This window comes from Labrus bergylta, chromosome 18 (genome assembly GCF_963930695.1).
Source record: "Labrus bergylta chromosome 18, fLabBer1.1, whole genome shotgun sequence".
NCBI classification, from domain to species: Eukaryota; Metazoa; Chordata; class Actinopteri; order Labriformes; family Labridae; genus Labrus; species Labrus bergylta.
In genome coordinates, this window is record NC_089212.1 from 23,655,324 (window position 1) to 23,671,293 (window position 15,970).

Sequence of the window (15,970 nt, forward strand, 5' to 3'; positions counted from 1 at the left end):
AAGATGCAAAGGAACCTGATCGTAACCTGCAGCTTTTTTGGAGACCATGATTTTTTAAAAAATTGGGACGTGTGGTTAAATTCACAGGACATACTTGCAGATTTACAAAAAAGGTTCTGAGGTCTTCAAACGCCGGTGCAACACCTGAATACAACCACACATGTATGTGCACAGTTGCTACATCTGATGTGCCTACATAATGCAGGCGCACACTCAAGATGCAAACCTGTGAAGTCACTACATCAGTGATCATTGCATCGTACATTACGGAGCCGTTTTAGAAAGGTCTTGATGCACGCACATTTTCTCTCCATTCCTCTGCAATGACCATTTCATTTACAAAGTGGTCCACTCAGGCGCCTCTGCTCGTCACCATAGTGGGAGAGGCGTCTTGTGTCTATGTGTGAATAAGTCCAGTTAGCAACGTTAACACCAAAACTAAAATGACAGCGTTACACAATGACGTCAAACGGAGGAGAAACCGGCGCACAGTGTGACGTTACGATCCCAACAGAGTTTCTGAAGATATTTCCCCTGGAAGGAGTTTTTAAAAAGAAGTGTGTTTTCAGTGACATAAAATGCAGTTTGGCTACAAAAGGCCGTAACAAAAAAAAAAAAGCTGTGTTTTCAAAATACCCGCCTACATGTGGACGAGGACTTTCTCTGTTGCACATGTTGTAGATCAGATTCAGACACCTTCATGTGTCAGTAACCTGAAGAAAGTGACCTACCTTCAAACAGAGCAGGGCTCTGAGAAGTGAGACAAATATTTAAAAACTAGCGTTTGATTCAAAGGTCCAAACATGGATGTGGACGAGCCGCTCTTAACTGAGAGTTGATGGATTTTACATAAACAGGATTTTAAAAACAAGCTCAAATATTATATTATAGCTAACAGACCAGTTTGTTTCTTAACCTCATTCAATGTTTTTTTTAATAACTCTTAAAAATAAGGAGTCACTGAGAAACACACCTGAGCATGATCAGCGCTGGAGATGGTTTGGTGATAAGTCTGCTGGTCATTAGCGATGCCCTAATATCCCGTCTTAATGGACGGTTGTGGTGACTGCGATGAGATCAATAATCTCCACAGAGCTTGATTTGACTTTTAGATTATATAGTTGGGAAATGTGTGAAAAGCGTAAAGCAGGAGAAGATATTTATTACAAATACTCAAAGCTGGAAGAAGAAAAGAAAGAACTAGAAAATGTCTGAATAAGGAAAAAAAAACGTTAAGTGGTTAAGTTACCAACATAACCCTCGATCTACCCGAAGTTCAGTTTTTAGTCTAAAAATTAAAAAATTAAAAAAATTAAAAAAAACTTCTAAACAGGAAGTAACAGTCAAGAAGAACCCTGAGCTAAAGCCCGTCCCAAAAAATCAAAATAAGCTTAAAATACTGTCAAACATGGTAATTAAATATTTTGATTTATTTGAATAAAAATTATGAAGCAATTCCACAGCCGTCTTTTGTCCCTGCTACGTTAGGGCATGATGTCTATGAGTGCGTTTGAGGATTGTTGTACCTCAGTAGTTTAAAAGCTCTTTATTTTTTTTATTGTACATCATCTTGTTTATGCTCTAACTCTTTTTTTTTTTTAATCTCAACACAATCTCCATATGACAAAAAGAGTAAAGTCGCTCCAGCTGAGAGGTGTTAATGTTTAGAGCTCACTCCGTTATCAAAGCACACACAGAGAAAAGAGAGGGACGCACACAAAGAGGCGACAGGCACAGGTTCAGGTGAGCAAAGAGTTTAGGTTTTATTAGAAGTTAAGAAAGACAAACTGGAAGATGCACAAACAGGACAGGACACGCAGAAGATTATTAGCAGGAGCGGAGAACAGAGACGAGGAGGCTTTAATAATTCCTACATTTCCAACATATTCAACATTGCTTTGTTCACAGCGAAACCCTCTGCACCCCCCCCCCCCCCTCCCCCCCCACCCATTTACTCAAGACACCTATATACAGATATACAGAAGGTCAACAGGCTAAATGCACAATGTTTAAGCTTTTTAAAGACAATCACTCCTTCTCCTCTGAAACTGAATTACTGTGTCAGTCTATTTGTAACACATCATGCATGAATCCTGCTCCCTTTAAAGCGTCTTCTTGTTGACATCGAAGATTTAGTGTGATATCGTTGCTTACAGATGACACAGAACGACACACTAACGACTAAAACTCTAAAACCCACAGAGCCACAATCAACGGTGCTCTCGCTCATGCTGACGAGTTTTTTACTTTTTTATTTTTAAGGAGATGTTATTTACAGCATGTTGAATCACTACGAGCTTTGAGTCACCACTAATGAGTTCAGATGTAAAACGCCGAGAGGAAAACAGAGGACGGAGAAGGAGAGAGAGAGAGGAGACCCAAAGAAAGGAAGAGGGGATAAAACGTTAAAGCTTTAACTCTGACCGTTTCATTCCTGCAGAGTCAGATTGTGAGAGGGGATGTGTGTGTTTGATCAGTTTGGTGTGATGTCACAGGGTGTGATCGGTGTTGTTCCTTGTTTACAGTCATGTTGATATTTCCCTGCTGAAGATCCTTTAGGTGCGAATACGTTGACTTTTTTTTAACCCCAAAAAATCTAGGGAGAAGTGGGCAGAAAATCTAAAATAATTTGACTTCAAGGATTTAGTTTAAATGTGCAGATCTACATGAAGGACTGGATGTGCACCCACGTCTTCTTTAATTAGATATTTGAGGATATTATCTGTTTTACAGCATGTTTAATAATATTTCTATCTAATATTTCTACATATTTTAACTGTTTTCTTCACTTTCATCCACTAAAGGAATGCAATGCTTCCCTCAAACATCAACTTTCTTAAACATACTGATATACATGTGTTGCAAAAGAAGCATCTTTGATTCCTTTAGATTGATTTTTAGTGTTGTTTTGTGTTGAGTTGTGCTCCGGGAGAGCGGATATAACTGCTTAATGCCTCGGGTGGGATTGGAAAGTTTTAAGTCAAGGACTTGGGATCTTTTAAAGTTGGGGTTTTGTTGTTGTTGGTTGTGTGTCTCTTCCTTGGGTTGCTCTGTTGCCGTGGTTTTTTGGGTTCTCATGCGTTCTTGTTATGTTTGCTGTGGCACTTTGTCAACCCTTGTTTTTAAGAGAGCTTCAAAATAAAGTTATTATTTTTATTATTATCGGGATTCAGAGTGATGCTTCACAGAGCAGTTTAGAGAACAAGGTAGGAGTCAGAGATTTTAAGGACACACCCTAAAAACCTCCCCAGCATCTACAAAATGAGTCTGCAGTCAGAATGACAGTTTAAAGTTTTAACTGGAGAGGGGCAGAAAGAGAGGGACACAGAGAGAGGAGAGGGGGACAGAAGGAAGATCATGGTAAGAAGAAAGAGTTCAATATCCCCCCCCAGTTCTCTCCCACCCACAGCAGATACAAACACAACTCTGCGTAATCCAAACTCCAACCCACTCCTCGTTAAAGCAACATTAGCGCTGTGGATCGCCCCCGGCCCGTGAAGAATCCCACCAGAACCCAGAGGAGGTAAAGAGATGAGGGAGCTGAAGAGAACTGCAAAGCTGAAGGGACTGACGCGAGGAAAAGGTGAGGCGAGGCGTCCGTCATGCAGAAGACAAGTTTTTAGAATCATTACAAGGCATCTGGAGTTATGCCTGCCGGTCAGACGGAGCGGGAGGAGACAAAGAGTGAAAGAGAGAGAGAGAAAAGACAGTGAGATGAGATGTGGAGAGATCGAATTTAGAAAAAAAAGACAGGGGAAGAGAACAGTAGAAGAAGAACACAGGAAGGGAAACAGTGAATTAAAGACACTGAAGCAGGATTTACAGATCAGACACAGTATTTCTCTACCAGCTTTGGGAAAAGCATCACACCCTAAACTTTTAGAAAACAAACACAAAACAGGAAAATACAAGTCGAGTTAAATGGCAGGTTAAGACCTCTTGTGTCTTTTTAAAGGATTCTGATTGGTTAGAAAGCTCAAATTAAGAAAATAGAAGAATGATGTTGAAAAAAGATGAAGAAAACTAGGCAGCTAAATATTTAGTTTGAGTTTGATTTATGTCTGTGTCATCCTACTTAGGTTTCTAGGATAAAGAACTAAAAAAAAACCCAGACTTTAATTCTCTAAGGCCGTCAACCATTTTCCAAAAAAAGACTCAAAATAGCGTGATGTCTCGCCCACAGAAGCGTTCGGAGCGCAAACACCTTAACTGATTCTGAGCTTACAAGACAAGGACTGAGTAGAAGTTATTATCGGCCCCGTCTGAACTCAATTCACACCTCCTGTTTCCCGCCTCAGGTGTGACAAAAAATACAAGATCTCGACTGAATGAACTGATTTAAAAATACCAGGAGAGTCGCACAAGGCAACAAAAATGCACCTTCTCCTCGCCTTTGTTGGACACGCCCCTCACCTCCATGTCACTACTCATTGGTCTAACCAACTAACCTAACCAGCCCACTTTTGCAGGTGCCTCATTGGCCAATATATAAATGTGGATGTTATTTGATTGGTTGCCTGTATGTATTTTTATTTCTTTTACCTTTTTCTCAATTTCGTACCGACCCTATGTAAATGTTGTGTGCCATGTGTTTCTTGATGACCCTGATGAAGGCCACAAGCCGAAAAGCGTCGGTCTAATTTGTTAATAAAGTTGTCTTCACACTACAAGTGTTGCTGGAGCTTTTTGACCTCAATGAAAATGCAACTAGACTCTCAGAGTTTAGCTTGTTTATAGCAGGAAACAAAACTCTGCCTTTCTCTCTTTGTTCTTAAAATTGAGTTAATTGTAAATTAAAATCAAATATAGATAAATACTCCACTATTCTCTTGATATTAAAAGCATTAAGATGGTTGTTACAGTTGTGCTTATTTCTTGTATTCATCAATTTTAAACTCTGACCTCACCCCCACTGTTCATCCCGTTAAGTGATTAAATGTGATGTAATTCTCAGAGTCTGCCACTAGGTGGAGCCTTTGCACACTCTAAAGTGATGGAGAGCTACCGTGTCTGTATCTGGAACATCGTTAGCACAATTAGATCAAGTCAGAACGTTTAAACTTTGTTAGGAAACCACACAACGAGCACAGAGGGGATGCAGGGAGGAGACGCATGAGAGCAGCCAGACAGCTACTGAAAAATGTGATCGTTGATTATTTTGATTTGATTGTATCAGCAGAATGAAGTACGAAATTATTAGAGAAATTATGAACATTTTTGTTATGTGTATGTGTTTCTAAAATGACAGAGAAGATGTCCTAAAACACACACTCACTAATTAAAATACTGAAAACCAACAATATTCAATAATGTTTAAGAAAGAAATGCTTCAAAAATCACTTTTACATGTTCCACACCTCTGGAATAAAGTCAATCCAGTAATCACTAATGAGCTTTTATTGAAGTTATTCTATAACTGCACTATATGACATCTAAAAACATTAATTGAGAAGTATATTTAACACAACTGAGCTGAATAACAGTTAGCATTAATGGTGTTTTTAGCTCATTTGATTAAACAAACTGTCCTTCCTCTCTGGCTGCTAACATCCAAACAAAAGAAGCAGAAGGAAATTAACAAAGACACCAGAACAAAAAAAAAAAACACCCAGCGTAAAGTTCTCAGACAGCAGCTTAAGACACAAAGGGAAAGATGCACACATGCACAGGAACATAGAGCACAGTGTTTCAGGATCACATACAGAAGGAGTACAGTACAGAGCCCATGTGGAGTCAGATGAACAGACTGATGAGTCACGCAGGACTCATTTGATTAGAAGTGAGGAGAAAAACTGTTTTCACACCTGCCTGTGGAGAGAGCTCAAGTGGAAGTGATGATTTCTTTGACAGGTTGGAAGACAAAGAAAAAGGTGTGACAGCTGCAGGGAGGTGGCGGGGATACTCAAACACTAAGTTTAACCTATTAATGTTTTCATAGAGTCAAATATAAGCTGCAATGACTGTGTTGACTCTTTCTCATTCAGCTGTATTCAACACCCTACACCTGCTGTCTGTCCCACTAACTCATTATAAGACTAGTGGTGATCATGCGTTTGAGGTCATAGCATCAATCCTCTGGAATTCCCTTCCCATCTCATTACGCTGGAGCTGATCCCAGCTGTCATTGGGCGAGAGGCGGGGTTACACCCGGGACTGGTCGCCAGACAATCACAGGGCTAAATTAGTATTTTAATTAACGTAATTGTTGGAATTTAATTTAATGTTTGAGAACTTATCCTTCCTTTTCATCTCTACTTGTACATATTTTTTAAAATCTTCCTGTCATCTTCTTCTGCTGCTGTGAGATAAAGTTTAATCACATTATTGAAGAGAATCTCTTTGTGCTCTACTCTTCTTGACTTTCTGGTCAAATCTGAGCTAAACATTCATTTGGTGCTGGATGAAAAGAAGACTTAAGGGCAAAACAAAAACAGAAATGTTAAATTCACTTCCAGCTGGAGCTCCTTCCAGATGAGACAGGCAGGTTGTTCTGATATAAATAGTCCAGAGATCAGCTGGCGGTGTGTGAATGTCTGCAGGAGGCTGAATGATTATAAATGACTGATGTCGTATTTTAGAGACACTGATGCATCTCGGACTGAACCTCCCAGAGCCACAACTAGAGGAACGGGAGGAGATGCTGATTGGCTGTTCAGGGAGCTATGGCTACTGTTGCTATGTGAGCAGGCAGCAGCAGCAGCAGCCTTTAAGAACACGACGGTAAGCAGCCTACAGAGACGCTACATCTACATGTCCTGCCGCTGCAGTCACTAGAGGCTGAGAGAATACTGCAGATGCTGTAAAGAGTACCAGCTGAGTTAGAGAAGAGGCTCTGCGGCAGAGAGAGTTAAGTTTGGTGTTGTCAACGTGTGAAAACCAGAGGAGCTTTACTGCTGTGAAAGCAGTTTATAAGACTCAGAGTTAGTTTGGAAAGCTCTAGAGGCAGATGTTTTTTTTAGTGGGGAGAAGAAGTTTTTATAACAACCAAAGCACTGCTTTTATATGTTAAACACTACGACTGGAGCACCTACTGTGGAGGAGATTTAAGATCGGACTGAGAACGGTCTCACTTGGTCGTATTAATCTAAATCAGCGAAACAGTTTAGTATAAGCAACAACTACTTTAGTACTGTAGTAATCTGACAGTCAATCAGCATAAGCAGTGTCACACAGAACATCATTATCGACATACTGGGTAAAAAAACAACCTTCATATCTTTCTTGACAGAAACCGCAGACACCCTTAAGTAACATTTCATATTTAAATAATACGAAATGATGAGAAATCAACATGCAGAATTAAAGTGGCATGGAGACAGTGAGTGGAAAAACAAACAAAGTTGTCTTAAATCAAACACAGCCGTAGTCGTAATGTGTTATTAAAGATTCTTTCATGACTTTATAATACAATACTTTTAACAGCATTGATCTGAACTAAAAGAAAGAAAAATAAATCAAGTTGTTGACGTAATAAAGTTCCTATCATCTGACCTCACCCATCAGATATGATATGTCTGACTCTACATACACATATCATATCTTTATAAACAGGACTCATGGTGGGCTGATGTGTGTGGCTTCTGTCCAGAGAGATACAGTCGTTGTTATTGAACACGTCTGCACTGAATGTAAAGACTCTCTGTGACGTGCTGAGGGCTGTGTACTGTACTTACCCCGTTCCACTCCACGCTCATACTCACTTCCTCGCCACCGTCCGGCCCGCTCTCGTATTTCACTGTGTCAGAGGTCAAGCTCTCGCGGCTCCGCTGCTTCTCACGGGCCTCGGGCTCGCTCAGGACCTCTGCCACACGCTGCTTATGAACAGTGTCCAGACCCTGACACACACACACACACACACACACACACACACACACAAACACACACACACACACAAACACACACACACACACACACACACAAAAACACACACAAAGAAGAAATCAATTCAGCTAATCCAATTAAATCAACAGCGAGGAACCTGTGCCACCTGCAGATTAAAACACACTGTCACACACATGGAAACTGTTCAGCTGACAGGAACAAGTGCCAATTCATCCAATCCAATTTACATCAAAGCTGTGAACCTCTACCACCTGCCACAAAGACAGCAGACACATGCATAAAACATGAGGATAAAACAGTCGAAACAAATTCAAAAAAGTCAATTTTAAAGGCCAAATAGGGAAAAAAGATGAATAATTGAAGGCACAGCAGTCAAAAACATGTTGTCTCCTTAATATAAACCAGGAAATGGACACTATCACCACAGCACACTCACTCGCTGTGAATTGTTCTGAATATGTGAGGCTGGATGGCCATGCGGTTATGACGTGCACCCCATGTTCGGAGTTGGAGTTCTTATTACAGCGGCCGTGGGTTTGAATCTGACCTTTGCCCTTTGCTTCCTGTCATCCCCCACTCTGTCCTCCCAACACTTCCTGCCTCTCTTCAGCTGTTCTGTCTAATAAAAAGGCCCCAAGCATAGTAATAATAATTCTCCTGGAATATTACCTGCTATGTTCAAACATTGGCTCAACACAACTTCAAACGGAAAATGTTTTGTTTTTTTAGCTTTTTACATGCAGCTCACCTTTAGAAGTTTCTGGGAATATTCAGGAGTTTTTTGCATGTGTAAAAATCTACTTTTTAAAAGCTTAATATTCCATTCATGCATGCTTCAAGACACATTTATAAACTCGGCTGTGAATAATGAAGGGATTACACCTCAGGAACAAGTTGGCACAAAGAAGCAGTCTCTGGTCTATTTAAAGCTGGACTGACGATGCTCTAACAGCACAGTGCAGATTGATGCAAACACTGTGTTGTCTGACTGTGTCTGAGGAATTAATTATTCACGAGTGGAAAAACACAGACTGACAGGCTCACAAAGGGTAAATGAAGATGATGCTCGTATTGTGAGATAATTAAATACTTCCTCCATTACATAATACAGAGACACTGATTGAATCTAAAGGAGACCTCTGGGCATGGATCGTCTTAATCTACCTCATCAGAGCTTTTCTTGAGGTTAAGTGCACAATTAAAGAAAGAAAAGAACGAAAAGCTACAGAAATTTCAAAACAACCATTTGAGAATTTGACAGAAAGATGACAACAAATAACACCTTAAATGGAAAGGCTCCAGCAGGACAAACATACAGAAGGTCCTGAGTTTCCGTTCTTAGCAGTATCAAACAGAAGGGAAAGGAAAGTGATTCCTCATGATTCCTGATACATTTTCTTTGTGGAAAAAGTAGGCTAGTTTTCTTATTACACAACAACTGATTTCTGGATTTATAGATAATATTTGTACAAATCTCAGCCTCAGCCTGTGTGGCTCTAATGGATTATTATAACACAGGAAATGCCACCTCACAAACAGTCTTGTGTCTCAGTTGGAAAGCACTTGATGGTAAAGTGTCAGATTCATAACAGTCCATGAATTTCATCCCATGCTGTGTAGAAAGATGTGTCTACATACTACATGTTCATGTTTGTATAACACAACATTTTTTTTTTTGATTTGATGTTTGTTTTTTGGGTCAAGCTTTTTTCTATTCCATCATGACTCCATCTTGGAAGTTTTCGATTTGATGCATGAGTTTGATATTGTTTTGCACGTCATGAAAATTTTCCCATCCCACTTATATTGATTTGATTAATTGAAGAAGCCTCGTGGTGGGTGTGTATTATTTGTAAGCAAACTAAATTAGTATCAGTTTCTACAGTTGTGACGTACACTGGTATAACAGGATCAGGTTTAAATAGCCTGATGTTGCTCCCCAACAGAGAGATGCTTGGCACTAAGTTTTGAAGAGAATCCTAATTTAGGATAAAGGCTGCAGGGGTTCTCCACTGCCTCTTATCTCCACGGGAAACCCCATTAAATCTCATCAGTAACACATCACCAGAGGCACTTTGAAAGCTGCATCCTTCCCCGCATCTTAATTATACATCATCGTCTCCCTAATTTTCTGCTACATTGAAACTATTCTGCCTTTTAATCTGCCAGGAAATGCTGCGCAGAGCCATTTGATCTGAGAGTTGGTAACTAGATACGGCCATTTAGAGCTATTTCTGCAGTTTTAACACAACAGGGATGACTTAGCCCCGGAAAGGTATCCTGTGTTATCAGTCGCATGATCATCAAGAGACCACACCTGCTTTCTGGAACGCAGGGCAGCTTCCTCCAGAGTCTCTGCCGCCTCAAACTTCCCCTGCCGCCTGTAGAGGGCGCCCAGGTTCTTCAGGGTGGTGGTCACTGTAGGGCTGCAGAAAAAAACGAGGAGGAATAGCTTGTCACCGGGAATCATTTAATGAGTGCAACTGAACATAGACTAAATCAGACACCCACTCATTCCCCCACAACCACCTTAAACCTGCTCATCCTGTACCCTCCTCCCACAATGTGATACACACCAATCTGCAGAGTATGAACAATTATTCAGAAAGCAACAAGCGTGCTTTCTATTTTTCTCCCCTCGTCCTGCCTTTTTTTCCTCTTCCTGTATGTGTGAGCATTTCATTTTCTAACATCTCTCTCTCTCTCTCTCTCTCTCTCTCTCTCTCTCAATCACCTGCAGAGCCACAGCATCGATCAGACGCTATGCTGAGAAATACAGAGCAAGGGAAGATAGTCTGTTTGGGCAACCTAAGGTGAAACCTAAGGTGTGTGGACATTTCATTTCAGCTTTACTGCTTAAGAACCTATTTTTTTCCAGCTGCTGGAAGCACTGCTCACCTGCACTGCTCATCTGCACTTAGACACTTAATTCAAGACTCAAACGTACCTGTCGACTTTACAGGCCTTGTACCAGCCTCCATATTCTCCAAAAGGTGAGCCGTCCTTCTGCTTCCCCTACAAAAAAGAAAAGAAAAGAAAAGCTAAGAGTTCACACCAAAACCACTTCAGAGGGTCTACATGGACTTGAAATGTGAAGTGACTCTTGAAGTGAAAATGAACCCATAACAAACCGAAGAGGATGTTTTAATACCTTCAAAGACAACATTAAGGGCTCTTCAGTCGTGAGATTACAGTCTGGTTAGTCCCTGGACAACAAAACCCTTTGAAGCGTGATGAAAAATGAACTCCTAGTTGGGATCCTCACTCAGATCAGCAGAAGGTAATTACTGAGACTTCATCATCTAATCCGACTCTTTGTAAAGGGAGTCCTTCTTATTCCCTCGTAAATACCATCATAAAACTGTCTGAGTACTTTAATGCTGCTGCCAGTGTTACTCAGTGTGTTGTTATCTGAATGTGCGGCCAAGCCCTGACTTTGATTTAGCCAACGAAAAGGGAACGATTCTGACTGATTCTGTGAACAACTATATAAAAAAAATGTGGGTATGCATTACTTAAAAGAATGTATACATGATAGCACACAGGTTAAGGCTCGACCTTTATCCTCAGATTCGGCTCACCTTGCTTTGTTCCTCTCTCTCCTCAGCGTGCATCCATATCGGCTTGTTCTCATCTGCAGAGAAACACAGTAAGACGCATGAGAAGAAGTAAATCAAGAGTAACAGACAAAGATACTCAGCTCTGGATCTGAAGGAATAAGGCTTTTATTTTTCAGCTGAAAGGTCATTTTTGTTTACAGCTACAGCAGCCTGGAAATATTAACCTTTACAGCAGAGGAGGAGCACAGCAGGGTCTGTAGAAGGACGACTAATGTGTTTATATTTGTTCTAACTCAAAGTCACTCTGCATGAGTGGATTACGGCTGAAATGTGTGTCTGTGTTTTTCTTTTTTTATTATCAAAGTCACAGTAGGTACCATCAACAGAGCCAAACTCCCTCTCATGGGCGCGGGTGAGGATTTCTTTGTACAGAGTTTCAGCCTGCTTGAACTTGCCCTGTTTGAGGTAACAGGAAGCCTGAAAAACAAAACAAAGACAACCAAAAGGTAAGGAGTCAGCACAAATGATGACATTACACTCTCAGGGAATCCACACAGCAACTTCACAAAAAGCTTTTTATCGACCTTTTTACCACAACAGTTTAAATGCACCTTCTTCTCTGAGGCTAACTCCACCCACTGCGTAATTTTGGAAACAGTTATAGAGTGAGATGAGGAGATGGGTAAGGTTAGGGAATTGATGTATGAGGCAGGAGTCTTTTCTGCAACATTGTTTAAAATACCTTACACTTTAAATGTCACCACCTAAACCTCAATTGGTCTCAATTGGTCGACTTGCAGGATTCAGAGCAGACTTGAAAACACAAAATTGCCAATTAAGCAAATTTCCACCCCTAAAATGTTTTATGAATTTCAGTTAAAACAATATCATTAATGTGTTTCTTTGTAGAACTTCAGTTTATTTTACAGCTCAAATAAATAAGATTTTTAACTAAGCCTTTATTAGAGAGACAGGACAGTGGATAGAGTTGGAAATCGAGGACAGAGAGAGTGGGGAATGACTTGCAGCAAAGGAGCCAAAGGTCGGATCTCAAAGCTCGGCTGCCCACTCTGAGGATTGTAGCCTCTGTACATGGGGCACATTTACCACTAGGCCACTGGCGCAATCTAAAATAACTTGATCGTGATCTATGAAAATAAATACCCTTTAAAAAAAAATGCATCTAAAAACAACTTGTAAGAAATCTATTTAAAGATGAATCTTAAAGTTAGCTTCTCAGACAAATACAAAATTGTTATAACCAATCATACGATGACAATTTAAATTCAAAGATGTGGTTACAATTACTGAGCTAAATCTGCACTTTTTGTTTTGAGCTCAGCGTCTTGAGGCTGAGCTTTGGTGGGAACAAAGAGCCAGAGACAATTAAAAACAACAAAAAGCAGCCGTAGCCAATTGGCCGTGATGCATATTTTATATAACGCTGCTCTGCTGGAGTACATTAAACTGCTCCATAAAAAGTGCAGGCAGATCTTAAACCATGTGTTCATTGCTAATTTTCTTTGAATCAGTTGCAGGAACCTGTTGTGCTTTTACTGACTGAGTGAAGAGCAAGGACAACTCGTTCTGGCCCGGGTGGTAGTCTAGTTAAGAGCGAGGGTCTGGACTGTGACGCCCCCTGAGAAATAAAACTAAATTGTGATTTCGGTTGATACAAATAAAATATGAAATCTCAGCTGACACAAGCAGCTTTCCTTCATCCATCAGAAACTGCTCCCACCACGCCTTCTTCCCTCTCACCAGGTTGTTCTTGGTTTTGGCCACGTTGGGGTCGTCCGGGCCCAGTTTGGTCTGGTAGATCTCCAGCGCTCTCATGTAGTAGTACTCCACCTCATCGTACTTGCCCTGGTTCTGACACAGCAGGGCCAGGTTGTTCAGCTGCTTGGCCACGTCTGGGTGGTCCTTCCCCAGCACCTGGGACGGAAACAATTGGAGAGGGAGGTAACAAAAACAGTCATTACGTCAAACCAAAAATGACTTTTAGACGACAAGCTGCATTTCTTGGATGTGCCATTTGGTCAACAGCTTTTACAGAGTGAGAAAATACCACCAGCATAGAACCAGGAAGTGGGGAAGCTCATGTTGTAACTGGCATCTTGTCTTTTTGGATTGTCAAAATGTTGTACCTGAAACTGCTTAAGTTGTTTGCTTGTTCATTCCTAATTTACTTTATTGTCTGAATTGTGTTCAGCATCAACCTTTCAGTTCAGTTTAACCTACATAAGTGTATCCTCAAAGATTTGACCCGTGCCAGACTGGTGGACTTTTGACCTGCTTGATTAAATAAAAGCTGATTACATGGAACAAACAGCAGTTGAGAAACAAACAACATTTATCACAGAAACTGCATTCTCCTGTCTGCATAGAGCTGAACATGAAAATAGAAGCAAAACCACCATGACAAAATAATATTTTAGGTGGAAGTGTTTGTAATTAGCACAGTAAGCTTTTCCTGTGTGCTGAGGTGGCTTAACGCAATCAGAGGTGAGTATAGCAAGCGTGAAAGAGATGCAGAAGGATCGTTAGCGACTAGGTGTAGAGAGGGTTTTATGGGAGTCTGACAGCAAAGAGGACGATCAGAGAGGCATAGAGAGCTTGAAAACTGCAGAACAGAGAGGAAATGATGAGGAGATAGGCTGGAGTTGGAAAAAAAAGTAAAGGAAGGAAAAGGAGAATGATGAGGAGAGAATGCAAAAGAGAATAAGTCAGCAAAAGTGTACTCTCTGCAGGCTGCAGCTCTGAGAAACCACCTTTATGAAAACATTGGAGAGAGGCGGATATGAACAGTAGGAGAAGAGAGAAAAAATTGAGAAAGAACAGTTGGCGAAAAATTAAAGAGGAAAAAGGTAAACCAAGAGTCTTGTTGTTTATGCTTTTGGGGATTTTTGGTTTCACATTACTGCAATATATAAATCTGCAGGAGGTCTGAGGTTGAACCCCCTCCTGAGCATGGCAGGATGGTCTCCCGCCCTGTGGGGGACTGTCAGCCTCTCGGTGTGTGTGATCAACAGGATGGTGCAGAGCTAGCCGAGCGATGCCACCTGCAGCATTCACTCAGCCCCGGCCTCCCAAGCCTCCACAGTGTAACAAATATGACAGCTTTCCTGTAAACATCGTTAGCTGGAAAAGGATTGCCATAAGCCGAGCACAGGGCAAGATCGGGGTCACTGAGGAACTGATTGTGTTTATTGATAGAAGCCTTCAAATACCAAAAGTGCTGCATTATGTGGTGGTTTTCCAGGAAGCTCTTAGAAACAATGCTTAATCTGAAATTAAGCCCGAAAGCCTCTACTTACAGGGCACTCACTGAACCCACGTTTTGGCAAAATAATTACTGAGTTTGGTGTTTTTAGACAAATTCAGGTATTTTCTTCTCTGCATTTTCCCCGAATGGAGATGAACATAATTGAAGTCTGATTCTGATTGTGATGATAGTTGACTAGCCTGAGCTTGACTCGTTTTTGTGATCCACAAGATCTTCATCAGGCTAATTTAGTTTTAGGTTACGTAAGCTGGCAGCCCCCTGTAGTTTAACGATGACATTATAGTCTGTACACAGTAGACAATTGAACACTTCAACGCAGTTCAAGTTAATTGTTCCTCTGTCTTTAAATGATACTCTTGCCCTTGGACATTCTTTACTATCATCTATTTTGTTGTGTTGTTGTAAAAGAAAAAACGAATTCAACTTTTGTCATAAAATGATTCAATGAAAAGAGAAATGAGTCACTAGAATCATTCCTTTTGTGAACTAACCCTCACCTCAGCATGTGTGAGGCACTCAGCTCCAAGGCCTCTGATTTCTACTGAAGACATAAATCTTTAAAGAGGGTCGATCATTTCATCTTTTAAAAGTCGCTGCCTTACACAGCTGAACACTTAGTAAATAGCTAATTTGTCTGGGGCTAGTCGCAGTGTTGGATTAAAACAAATTTGTTGCTCCAATAATTATTTGGGGCAGCAGGACATTGTGTGTGTGTATATGTGTAGTTGAGTCGAAATAAACTACATCGATGTGTTCATGGAGATTTATGGCAGACTAATGAGATGTATCAGTCTCAGAATACACACAGCATCGAGCATAGCATAGAGTACAGCACAGTGAATGTTTAGCATCTCGGAGGAGCAGCGCAGTTTGGCAGGATTTCTAGAAATTGAGATACAAAAATGAACGTAGGCAGTCAGGTTAAACTGGCATATCGACCCCGAGCAACGTTTAACCCCGTTCAGCAGCACAGGCATGTGGATGTTACAGTAAGCTGCAGGGAAGACCAAAAACTGGCAGCGATAGCACGGCTAACAACACTGGGCAAACCAAATGGCTGCAAGATTTTTAACAGGTACACGTAAACAGGAGCATATGACCCCTGTACTCGCCGCCCTCCACTGGCTTCCTGTCGATTTTAGAATCCATTTTAAAAAGCCACTACTTGATTTTAAGTCCCTGCATGGTCTAGCCCCCTCGTATTTATCAGAACTTTTAAACCCTTACACCCCAACACAATCACTCAGGTCCTCTGAGCAGTCTCTCCTTGTCGTCTCTGCAG

At 40.9% G+C, this 15,970-nt stretch overlaps 1 protein-coding gene across 5 annotated transcripts in view; it reads right to left on the bottom strand.

The window, feature by feature from the left end:
• Positions 1-15,970, bottom strand: part of klc1a (kinesin light chain 1a) — a 48,847-nt gene that overhangs the window by 10,619 nt on the left and 22,258 nt on the right. For 2 of the 5 annotated variants that reach the window (XM_020657601.3, XM_020657602.3), the window contains exons 8-13: positions 13,164-13,337; positions 11,780-11,879; positions 11,424-11,476; positions 10,790-10,857; positions 10,160-10,268; positions 7,674-7,835 (exon numbers count right to left, since the gene is read on the bottom strand). In XM_020657601.3, the coding sequence (XP_020513257.2) occupies positions 7,674-7,835; positions 10,160-10,268; positions 10,790-10,857; positions 11,424-11,476; positions 11,780-11,879; positions 13,164-13,337 (666 nt within the window). Of the gene's footprint in view, positions 1-59; positions 3,652-7,673; positions 7,836-10,159; positions 10,269-10,789; positions 10,858-11,423; positions 11,477-11,779; positions 11,880-13,163; positions 13,338-15,970 lie in introns of those variants that run through there. The other 3 variants (XM_020657603.3, XM_020657604.3, XM_029282092.2) reach the window with 3 other exon arrangements.